General features: G+C 42.9%; 1 protein-coding gene and 1 non-coding gene across 14 annotated transcripts in view; one reads left to right on the top strand and one right to left on the bottom strand.

The window, feature by feature from the left end:
- Positions 1-12835, bottom strand: part of Ltbp1 (latent transforming growth factor beta binding protein 1) — a 375435-nt gene that overhangs the window by 91374 nt on the left and 271226 nt on the right. For all 13 annotated transcript variants that reach the window (XM_021229273.2, XM_013116008.3, XM_040730932.1 and 10 more), the window contains one exon: positions 9626-9745. In XM_021229273.2, the coding sequence (XP_021084932.1) occupies positions 9626-9745 (120 nt within the window). The remainder of the gene's footprint in view (positions 1-9625; positions 9746-12835) is intronic.
- LOC121133875 lies at positions 6771-6874 on the top strand. The gene has a single exon (XR_005870892.1). It is a non-coding gene; the product is annotated as a U6 spliceosomal RNA (small nuclear RNA).

The following is a 12835-nucleotide window of genomic DNA, read 5'->3' as shown; positions in this document are numbered from 1 at the left end:
CTCCTTGGACTACTCTCGCTCTTACACATCACCTGTCAGCTCCTTGGAATTGGCTTGAATTTGTCCCAGAGCGGTAATTTACATGCATTATTTCCTGTATTTTCAAGAAGACGGATCTGTCAACAACATGAAGCAATCGTTTCTCTGAAACCATCCAACCACAGTTCCTTAGTCACCCACATAGACTTCAGGCAATGACACCCTTTTGAACTAAGAATAAAAGCATATTCCAGGAAAAATAGTCACATAAATGTGGAGGCTAATCAGCCCCCCTCACAGAAATGTGTCCTAACTGCAGCCACCCCTCAACTACTCCCCATGTGTAATCTCTCATAGGAAAGACAGGAGAATAAATATGACAGAAAATCAAGCATGGAGAAATGAGAGACAGATGTTGATTGTGCCAACATGGTGAGGCCATCTCAGCTGCACTGAAGGTGCAGTAAATCCCAGGATATTAGGCCCCTGTCAATTCTGATGAAGCAAAAAACAGGAACTAGAAAGCTGCTGACAAAAACCTGCTACACAATCGACAGAGAACCACAGCTTTTTTTTTTCTCTTCAGAACTTGGAAGGAGACAAGACTTTCTACATCCTACACCAACAGCCAAGGATGACCTCAGAAAATCAATCCCAAACTGCATCTACTGACATGTTTCCTGTCTTACTTTCCAAAAGGAGACTACCCTTTGGGAAAGTGCGACAATAGTTAAGGTGTTGTGGAGCTACAATCTCTAATTCCAGAACCCCTGAGCCATGACTAGTACTGTTTACAAAGGCTGACTTTACCCCACATAGCTTTCTCCTTCCTATGAAAAATTTAATTCCCTTATTGTTTCTTTGATATTGCTTTGTTCATTCATTTTCTTCCATGTATAGGAGGGGCACACAAGATTTTATATAAATGGAAATACTGGATTTGGAGATAAAAGACCTGGGATTTTGTTTTCATTTTGTTAGTCTATGTGGCTTCCAGGAAGCTGGTTAATCTGTCCAAGAATCAATTTTTGTATCCATCCCACAGGCTGATTGCTAAGAAGACCAAGTGAGAAAATCAAGTCAAAGTTCTCTATCAACTATATAAAGAGAAGTTTTTATTCTTGTCATACAGTTACGGTTTCTGCATCCAAAAATAGAAAATTTTCCCCAAGGAAGCATAATAATTCTACATTAAAAACACTAAAGAAAAAAATGGAAGAAGACAATAGAAGATGGAAAGACTTCCTATACTCATGGGTTGGCCAAATTAACGCTGTGAAAACAGCCAGATTACTAAAAGCAAATGGTATACTCAAAATGTTCCCATCAAAATTCCAATTACATTTTTTACAGAACTAGAAATAAATTCTAAAATTAATATGGAAGCACAAGGCACCACAAATAACCAGGTCAGTCCCAAGCAGAAAGAGCTATGTTGTAGCTACCAACAACATCCGGTCTCAAGTTATACTACAGAGCCAAAGTAACAAAACTGGTACTGACAGACAAACATAAGTAGAACAATGAACTAATTCAAAATAACTCACACAACCACAGCCACCTATATTTTGACAAAGGTGTCAAAAATACATTGGAGAAGAGAGCCTCTTTAATAGTGTTGGGAAAACTCGGTATCTGCAAGTTAAAGACAGAAACTAGATCCTTACCTCAACTAAAAATAAATCAAAGACTTTCATGTAAGACCTGACACTCTGAAACTGCTAGAAGAAAACATAAAACATTTCAAGGCATAAGCATAGCCAAGGATTTCCTTATTAGAACCCCCAAAGCACAGGCAACAACCACAAGAATTGACAAATCATATTTCCATAGAATGAGAAGGATTCAGCATAGCAAAAGAAATAATCACAAAAGTAGACAACCTACAGAATTCTAAGGAAAAAAATCATTGCCAACCATACATCAGACATAAGGTTGATTCCTAGAGTACATAAAGAATTTTTAAAAATTAAACAGCAAAACACAAGTCATCCAACCAGTAAACAGAGCGATGAACAGACAGCTCTAAACAGAAAAACAAATGGTCAATAAATATTTAAAGAAGTATTGATATTGTTAGGCAAAGGGTAGATGCCAAACTACTGCCATGGGATTCCATCTCATCAGCTATTGAGAAAAGCCATGACAATCAAAGCTGCTGAGGGTGTGAGGAAAGTGGAACTCTCATACACGGCTGATAAGAATGCCAACTGGAAAGTACTGTGTAAATCAGTACAAAGACTCTTCATACTAAAAACAATTACCATAAGGCCCAGATATACCAACCCTGTGTATACCCCCAAAGCAACCTAGAACAGATAGAGGGACTGCCCATCCATGTTTACTGTTGCCCTAGTCATAATAGCTGGGCACTGCAACTAGTCTAGATGCATACAAGTTAATGGACAAGCGTGGCCGTATACAGATGACATTTTATTCAGCCACAAAGAAAAATGAAATCATATTTGTGGAAACATTTGTACCTAAATGCTATCAGGAAACCCATCCCTTAGCATGATAATTAAAGGAAATAATACAGAATGGGGAGTTTTATTGCTTCCAGTGGCCACACTGGCAAGAGCTCAGTGAAGGCTGGTTAGAAGACTCCTTTGCCATACAGTAGCTGAGGCCTAAGACTGGTATTTGCATATTCTCACAATGTGCTCATCTACCATAGTAAGCAAAAAGGCTTCTGTAGTATCGCATCTGCAGTTTCAGAGCAGTCCAGAAATGCTCACACAGGTCACAGAAGTTATCTCTGAGACCCGAACTCTAAAACATGTCGTAAACAATGTGCTCTCCATGTTTATCCTACCAGGGCTCTGAGCATGGTCATGACACTAGGTTATTCAAATGCCAGGGGCCACCACACTGAGAAGACTTTCTTGGAAGCCAGACTGTTACCCCAAAGAGATTAACAAAGAAGCAATACTCTAATAAGACTCCAAACACTAATGTTCTCAAGTCACATGGTCTGTCACAGACTCAACTACAAAGCAAGACAGTAAAGTGAACCTAAGAAGGGTCGGTTGAACACACTCAATTAGTGCAAACATTCTGAGTTGTGAGGGTGAGCAAACAGAAGGACAGGAAACAGTAGCACTAATATAAAGCCCAATCCATCAAAAAGTCTAGTGGCTATTAGGAATCATTAATGATCCCACAGAGATATACCATAACCCCTAAGAAGTATACCCCACTGATACAAAAATGCTAAAAAGTTAAAATGAAACCACAATTCATATTAGAAAGTTCCTATAAAGCCGGACGGTGGTGGTGCATGCCTTTAATCCCAACACTCGGGAGACAGAGGCAGGCGGATCTCTGTGAGTTCAAGACCAACCTGGTCTACACGAGCTAGTTCCAGGACAGCCTCCAAAGCCACAGAGAAACCCTGTCTCGAAAAAAAAAAAAAGAAAGTTTCCATAACGGAGATAGAGTAAAAAACAAAAACAAACAAACAAAAAAAACCCCAACTACATTCTATGGGCTTGAAGAAAGTCAAAGAGTGCATAGTTATATAGAACATGTGACAGTTTATTTAATATCATACTTCTGTGTTTGTATTTCAGGTAATAAATAGGCAATATGGTTGGGAAGTTATATTTATTGGACCCAATCACATGTCAGACTACGTGCTTCCTATTGCTTATTTAATCATGGTGATAAGTCATACAAAGATGTTTCAATCATTTTTTGGTTCATTACAGATATGGAACCTATACTTTGAGGAGGTCACATGGTCCAACTCACACCTAATTTCAGAGATACTGAAAGGATTAACTGTCAGGGTAGTTCCTAGAGAATGGCTCCCATCAGGCTATCATATGTGAAGCCTGCAAACTGAGGATCTGCCAGACTGCCTACCCTCAAAGCAGGTCCCGGCTGAAACAGCCAGCTGGAACAGACTACCACCCAGAGTGATGAAACAATCACTGAAGACAGGACCAGGCTGGCAACAAGGGCAGGGTGAATGCCAGGTCTGAGGAGCACAGCGCTCAGTGATGAAAGGGGCCACTGGGAGAGGGCGGACCTCTACAGCTCGAGCAGTAGCTATGGATACAGAGCAGCCAAGAAAAGCTGACAAAAGACTCAGGGATGAGGTGCTATGGAGGAGCATGGTCCCTAGGGATGTCAGGATTGGATAATAAACCACAAAGAGTGGAGAGCTATGCACCCTGAGTCAGATCGTAGGAAAAAGACAACCCCCACCCCAGACAATGCCTCCTAACAGTTTACCTGTTTTGACACAACTTCTGCTCTGATTCATAAACCAAGAGGCTGCATTGACAGGCAGCATCAGCTTACACGGCATGAGCACAGGCAGGTCATGAATGACCTCAGCAAGCTCAGCATCTACTCAGATTACAAACAACCCCCCAATTACAAATCAAATCCTCAAGAATATTTGGACTGAAATAGACTTCATTTTTTTAAAAGTTAATTAATTTTTAGTTAGGAGGCAAAATAGAAAGTTCCTTTATGCCATTTTCATGTACTTCATTTCCTTGTATGGACATAGCCATTCTTTTCCTTTTTTTAATTTTTAAAGATTTATTTTTACTTTATTTTGTGTATATGGGTGATTTTCCGCCATGTAAGTATATAATGTATGTGCCGTGCTATTAGGGATCAGAGGGGGGGCGCTGGATTCCCTGGAACTGTAGTTACTGATGGTTGTGAGCCCCATGTGGGGACTGGGAACTGAATCTGAGTCCTCTGTAAGAGCAGCAACTGTGCTAATCATGAGCTATCATCTCTCCAACCTCAAACATTCTTTCTTAAGGAAGCCATTTAACAGAAAAAGAAAACACACAAACAAACAAAAACCGTCTAACTGGCATGTGTATAGACGAGTTTTGAAAAAAGGGGGGGGGTGTCACACCTTTTTTAATGCCAGCACTTGGGAGGCAGAGGCAGGAGGACATCTGTGAGTTTGAGGCCAGCCTGGTCTACAGAGCGAGTGCCAGGATAGGCTCCAAAGCTACACCGAGAAACCCTGTCTTGAAAAAAACAAAAAAATTAGTATTATATAAGACATTGCATTTGTTTGAATACACTAATGTAAAAAATATAACCCATGAGAGGAGAGAAAAACCGCTAAGGTGCTGAAATACCACAGCCATTTGGCCAGGTGCTGTCTTCTCTCGAGATGGGAACTAATGAGTCCCAAACCTAGGATTTCCTTAAAAAAGTGTGACTACAGGACATCCCAAGAAAAAATCAGATTGTGAAAATATCCTAACCTGTCTGAACTCAAGGAATAATTAAAACACAAATGTCAAGCTGGCAAGACAGCTCCGGAGTTTGTTCGGCAACAACAGAAGACCTGAGCCAATAAAGGAGTTTGTCCAAGACAGAAGACCTGAATTTGATGCCTGAAACCTACATGGATGGAGAGGATTAACGCTCATGCCTGTCCTCTGACCTCTACATGCATGCCATGGCATGCTTACATGCCTATGCATGCACATACACATGAATGAAACAAATATAAGAATTTAATATCTAATATTAGTCACGGGTAACCACTAAGAGGTAGAGATAAGTATTTAGCGAAGATAATCTTTTAGTTTGTTTTACAAGACAGGGTTCCTCTGTGCAGTACTGGTTGTTCTCGAACTCACTTTGTAGACCAGGCTGACCTTGAACTCACAGAGATCCACCTGCCTCTGCCTCCCGAGTGCTGGGATTAAAGATGTGCACCACCACCACACAGCGGAGATTAACTTATTATAACGTGTGTGCCTTCTGAATATCACAAAGCCTCTAACACTCCCTAGCTACCTCCCATTCTCCTTCAAGTCCATTTCTCTTTCTTCCTGAGACTCAGGATCCACTGGCCGACTCGTGAAGCCAAACACTAGCGTACATGTGCAGTGAGAAGAGGAACTTCACATCGTTCACTCTCGGTCCCTGCTGTTCTGAAGAACACCCGAGGCCCAGAAGGCATTAGACTTACTCATTAAACAGCCAAAGATACCCTGCAGCTCTTGGGGGCTCAGGACTGTTCCTGGACTCAGTCTCACTCTACATTGGCCTGGGACTTGCTGGGTCTCAGGCTCCTCCCACATCCGCGTTCCCCTTGCCTTGGCCTCACAGGAGTTGGGCTTAAGACATGTGTCATGCTTGGCTAATACTGCACCTTCTAACAAGTATTTTAGACTACCCAAGAATGGAGGTGAGAACTAAAAAATAAAGGCACAAGACAGTAGACGTCAGCATTCGTTAGCACGGTCAGAAATTTTTTTATAATTCTACCCAGATTTGCGCTCTCTCTCTCTCTCTCTCTCTCTCTCTCTCTCTCTCTCTCTCTCTCTCTCTCTCTCTCTGTGTGTGTGTGTGTGTGTGCAATGAGTTGGCATGGAGGACATGACGTTCTAAAAGGAACAAATAATTCTGATTTGCCCAAAGTACCCCTAATAGGATTTTAAATAAAATATATGTGTGGGTATGTAGTATACGCTTTCTAACCCACTCATTTTCAACACTAGAAGCTCTGTTACGAATAAAAGGTTAAGATGGAAAACTGGTTTCAGTATAATCTATAAAAATCCCTCATGGGAAATTGAAACAAATGGCTAGTTCAATATAGGAACAACTATGGAATGGCAATTCTACTTTGGAAGTGAGTCTTGCTCTACATAGCATAGAGCCTGAAATTTTACCCAAAGCAGACAGAAAAGGCCTACTGCCTACTCTTAACACTGAGAAATGTAAGACCTTAGCAATGCAAACACATGGAACCTGAGCTAACTGACCAACAGAGTGACCTATAAGAACTCAGTGTTGTGCTTGCTGCAGCAGCACATATACTAAAATTGGAACGATGCAGGGATTAGCATGGCCCCTGCACAAGGATGGCATGCAAATTCATGAAGAACTCAATGTCATTTCTACTAAAGAGCCATCACTTGCTCACTCACCAATTTGTTTAGACACATAACATTAGCAGATCCATGAGTCTGGATGTGTTTACACTATTGTGAACTACAGTTAGTTAAGGCAGAGTTGGTGAAAGAACTGCTTCTGGTTCATACACTAGTGTGTGAAAATGAGAACACACACACACCTGAAACCTATGTCAGATGAGAAAATTAAAACCAAAACCACCTTCTGAGTAGCACCAATGACACAGACAATCTGCTTATCAATGAACAATGGACAACTGGGACTGCAGATGGAGATGACGGGGATGCAGATGTGATGATGGAGATGCAGATGGTGATGACAGGGACATAGATGTGATGATGGGGATGCAGATGTGATGATGGGGATGAAGATATGATGATGGGGATGCAGATGTGATGATGGGGATGCAGATGTGATGATGGGGATGCAGATGTGATGATGGGGATGCAGATGTGATGATGGGGACGCAGATGGAGATGATGGGGATGCAGATGTGATGATGGGGGTGAAGATGGTGATGACAGGGACACAGATGTGATGATGGGGACGCAGATGGAGATGATGGGGATGCAGATGTGATGATGGGGATGAAGATGGTGATGACAGGGACACAGATGTGATGATGGGGATGCAGATGTGATGATGGGGATGAAGATATGATGATGGGGATGCAGATGTGATGATGGGGATGCAGATGTGATGATGGGGATGAAGATGTGATGATGGGGATGCAGATGTGATGATGGGGACGCAGATGTGATGATGGGGACGCAGTGGTGATGATGGGGACACAGATGTGATGATGGGGACGCAGTGGTGATGATGGGGACACAGATGTGATGATGGGGACGCAGTGGTGATGATGGGGACACAGATGTGATGATGGGGATACAGATGTGATGATGGGGATGCAGATGTGATGATGGGGACGCAGATGTGATGATGGGGATGCAAATGGAGATGGGGTGCAAATGGCGATGGCTGTGGATGGGAATGCAGATGGGATGAGGATGGGGATGGGAATGTAGGTGACCTTGGGGATGGGGATTTAGGACAGGGTCATCTGTACCAGCAACACTGGCCGCACAGGTCCTAACACCTGGTGATGAGGCCAAAGTTCCATCATTGGGAGTGCCTCTGTGGCCAACTTATCTTCATCCGTCTAAAGCACATAAATGTCTTCTCAGAGTTAGCAGAATAAAACCAACATTTGTAATTGGGTAGAGGAGCCCTTGCCTGTCCATCCTTACATTGTACAGCATGTTTTCCCTGTTCTCTGGGATCTACTACATCGGCCTGTTGCACAACCAGCTTCACAATTTTTCTATAATTCCCTTGCACACATATTTCTTGGCTAGAAATGGTCTCCCTTCCTCCCCCACCTAAATGATCACCAATGAGTGTTTGAGGACAATATTTTTATGATTTATAATATTTCTGATTCTTTTCCTAATTTGTTCTCTACTGATCTACCCTGCTTGTGAGATGTCTGCGGATGAGACAGTATTTTCCTACCAGAGAAGTAAGGGCCATGAGGGGAGATAGGGTTTGCTTCTAGATATTTAAGTATGTGAAACAATTCTCTCTCTCTCTTTCTCTCTCTCTCTCTCTCTCTTTGTCTCACTCCTTCCCCCTCTCTCTGTCTCTCTGTCTCTCTCTGTCTCTCTGTCTCTCTCTGTCTCTCTGTCTCTCTCTCTCTCTCTCTCTCTCTCTCTCTGTGTGTGTGTGTGTGTATGAAGTTACATGACTGGAGAGAAATGAAAGTAGGAATGCATGAAACACTGAACTTAACATATCCAGAGTTCTGACATGAAGTGAAAAGACATCAACCTTTTAAAATAAGTCATTTGCCCTCTATGTGTGGTTTTTTCTTGCATGCTCGCATGTACACCAGACGTATGGAGCGCCCCTAAAGATGGTAACAGAGACCCCGGAACTAGAGTCGAATGGAGTCATGGGGAGTTGTGGGACACCCAGTGTGTTCTGGGCACTGAACCAATGTCATCTGCAAGAGCAACCTGTGCTTTTAACAACTCGAACAATCTTCCCTGCTATACAGTTAGACATAGGAGGGTTATATTTGCATCCATTGGAAGAACCAAGAACTCAGTGGGAAATGAAACAGCCACAGGCAGACGGATGCCCAAAGTGGGAGGCCAGCAAGCAGAACACTTTCTCTTCCTCAGCGCCGCAAGTCCTACCTTTGTCTCATCTCTGTGTGTGCAGGCCAGCTTCTACCATGCCCCCTCCACTCCTTCTCACTATATTTTCTTTCTTCTAGTCCAGTACTGGGGATTGAACATGGGAACTTAAACAAGCTAGGCAAGAGCTTTACCACTGAGCTATAGCTCCAGTCATTTTCATTTTGAGAGGGGGATTTTGCTATGCACCCCAGGCTGGTCTGTAACCTGCAATTCCTCTGCTTCAGCTACCCAAGTAGGTGGGATTATGAACATATACTTCTCTTGTTTTTTAAAAGCCTTCTGCTCTCTGTCTTTCTTCCCTGCAATGTTTATCATTTTGTTTGATTTTATTTAAAATCTTACAAGGGGTAGCTTGGGTCGATCAGAATTATTAGTCCCCTTTAGAACTCTGTGTCCCCTGTGCCGACTCATTTCCTTACATTCTCCACAATTAAAAATTACTCAGAACTTCTCTGAGGAACATGCAAATTTCTTATATTTCATCTTTATTTTCAAAGAAACAAAAGCCTCTGTGAGGGGGTAGTACCTACCAAGGCATTGTCCATTCCAGCCTCGGAAGCCTTCCGTGCATGGGACGCACTGGTAAGAGCCTGGGGCGTTCACACACTGTTCTTCAGGACAAGTGCTGGGTGTCAGACACTCATCGATATCTGAAAAATTGGGAAGTGAGGTGGTGAACATTTTATCAGAAGCACACTCTGAGTTTCATCATAGGAGTGAGGAAAAGTAATCTTATATTTCAAGGAAGACGATAACCAGGGGAGTCACGGGGCCAAACAGCAAATATCCAACAGGAACACACAGATGCAGCAGGGTTATATTTACATATGTTGGAAGGGTGGTCTTTTCTACTCTAGGAGGTAGTGGGTCCTCTAAGGCCACACTGTGGACCAAATCTTTCCAGCGATAGCACTGCTTTCCAGAAAGAAATGAGAAATGAGTATGAGTGTGAAGAAGTCTCATATCCAGTTGGTTGAGGAGTTCGTTCTCCGTAGATATGGAATCTCTAGGTAAACCTTCACACTGCTTTTATAGACCAGAGGACATTGTAGGCTCCAGTCATTTAAAATCTTTCATATGATATGAATTCCTTAGAGGCAGAAAGGAAATTAGGGGAGAATGAACTCATCAGATACTTGGAAAATGTTCCAGGAAGGGTTATATGACCATCTATAAATAACCTCCACTAAAGATGCCACTTTTACTATCCACCGCTAAGGGATGTTATTAATCACAATTCTTTTCAAGTGAGAAAGCACTTTAGATACGGTTGGGACTTTGTCAGTGTGTGCACTTGTGTGTGCATGCGTGCGTGTTTGGGGTGTGTGCGTGTGTGTGTGTGTGCACCATGCATGTGCGTGTGTGTGTGTATGCATGCGAGCACCACAGCACACATGTGGAGGTGAGAGGACTTGTGGGAGCTGGTTCTCTCCTTCCACCTTGTGGGTCCTGGGGACTGAACTCAGGTTGCCATACCTGGCAAAAAACACCTTTACCCACTTAGCCATCCTGTTAGTCCTAAGCATGGTGTCTTCTTTTCAGGATACTAAAAGCAGGGAAGGGGGGTTCCAGTCTGGGGCCACCATCTCCATGTAGCAGAAGCCCATTTTCCTGGAGGGGGATTTTGTATTTAGAGACATACAAATCATGTCTAGGTTTCCAAATACAAAGTGTACAGGACAGAGGACCTCAAAACATACCTATTTAAACACACTTTCAGGACGCAAGCCAAAACATGAAAGTAAACATAAACAGAATTGGCTCACTAATTAAATAACCACGGTGTCTTCCTTTTAGATGCCTTTAAAATCACTTTGTGAGAGATGCTTTTGTGTAAAGATGCTCAAAGTGGAGATAGTTCAAGATAATGGGAGCGCCTGGTCATTGCTGTAACTTTTTTCTATCAGTGAAAAAGTCTCACTCTTGCTAATAAACAAGACATACAGTGTTTCTCTCTCTCTCTCTCTCTCTCTCTCTCTCTCTCTCTCTCTCTCTCTTCTTTTTTCCCCCTTTGGTCCAATGTTCTGGGACTTCTACAAAATTATGTTTGCCAGTTTTATTTTCCAACATCAAATTCTCCGCAGGATGTAAATCTTTTTCTTTTTACAATGGAAATGCAATGGCCAACTCGGAGACTGGCATTCGACCGGCCCAGCAAACAGCTGGCTCTGGGTTGAGCAGCTGAAGGCAGTACCTGTGTATCTGCTGCGGCACCTCCTGGGGCCACCCGCCTTGTGACACTGCAGTGTGACAAAGTGAGGGCAAATGAGATAATGTCTGGAAATTACAACAGGCTCCTTGGAGACACAGCTCTGTTTGAAAGCAGCTCACTCCGTGACATCTGAGAGAGGCTTCAGGGAGCCAGAGGCCTGGGGACCTTTGGTTCTGGTCCACCACAGAATTAGAAAACAGTCACATCATTTGGCCTCTTTTTCCTTTCAAGCATTTTTGAGGACATAGAAAGATGCACACACCCAGGGAACCCTGGTGGCATATTAACAAGAGTTAAATAATTCCCATAAATTATTACTGAATATTCTATTGGCTATAAATCACAGTATTCTAAATTTTCTTGACTATTCCTTTCTGTCATTATTTAAATATCCTCTCTCTACTTTGGAGCTGCATACAGAATGTAATTAGGTTTAGTGTTTGATTTCTTTGTGTATGACTATTTGTCAAATAAATTCATTCCAATTTTTAGCACTATTTGTGCTGGGGCCAATAACTATGGAGGCATTGAGGAGACTTAGGCAAGAACAAAGAGTCATGGAACATGGTTTAAAGAAACTTAAATCTGAAAAGTAGAAGAGGACAGGTGTCACACAGGCCACAGTCACACACATTCATGTCCACAGAGACCCTACCAATTGATTTCGTGGCTCTCCTTTTACAGGCAACGAACTAGGGTTTAGAGCAGATGGTTATGACGACTGATAGTTGTCAGCTGACCGCGGTCCACACTTTTCTATTCTCTCACTCTCCACTGCAGAGGGAGGATTCCCCACAAGAGGACAATGGGGTCACTCTGGTGCTTGTCCAATGGCACCAGGCCATCGATGGGAAGGTTCATGGCTCTGCTCTGATCCAAACTGATCAGACATCCAGTAACATACGACACTCCCTCCCACTTGTCTCTAGAATTAGAACCCGAGGGGCCGAGGCAAGAGGCCAACAGGACAGGCAGGTATGGGCTGCCAAGAAATGGCTAATTAGCTCTCATTCCAGGCCTAAGTCATCTGAGTGTGAAGGGAACCAACACGCAGACGCCAAGGGACAGCTGAGAGAAAACTCACTAGCTCCAGAAGCATGCCCACAGCAGACAAGATACAGAGCTTCAGGCAGCTGAATGGAAAACCAGACAGGGATTGCCAGGACCCAGCACCACATCTAAGTCTAAATCCTTCAAGCGGCAGGTCAGGGACTATGTTCGTTCTTGTGGGCCCATGCCAAATTGCAGCTGAAGGTACTCTATTTCTCTGGGGAAAATAATCACCAAAAAAAGATTACTATGGAAGCTACAGAAAGATCTAGCGTAAGGTGAATATCTGTATCAACAGAAATATCAATTGGGATGTAATTCTGACCATGCTGTACACGCTTTCCAGATCATTTCGCTAATGAGCACGATCTCCGTAAATGTAATGAGGAAATGTTATCTTGTGCTGTCAGACTCGGACTACAAACTGGTCAGACAGTGCTTCAAACGGTCTGCGAGAAAGTTCCAGAATACATCATGT

The sequence above is a fragment of the Mesocricetus auratus genome, unplaced genomic scaffold (genome assembly GCF_017639785.1).
Source record: "Mesocricetus auratus isolate SY011 unplaced genomic scaffold, BCM_Maur_2.0 Super-Scaffold_100024, whole genome shotgun sequence".
Lineage (NCBI taxonomy): Eukaryota > Metazoa > Chordata > Mammalia > Rodentia > Cricetidae > Mesocricetus > Mesocricetus auratus.
This window is presented reverse-complemented; position numbering and strand designations above follow the sequence as displayed.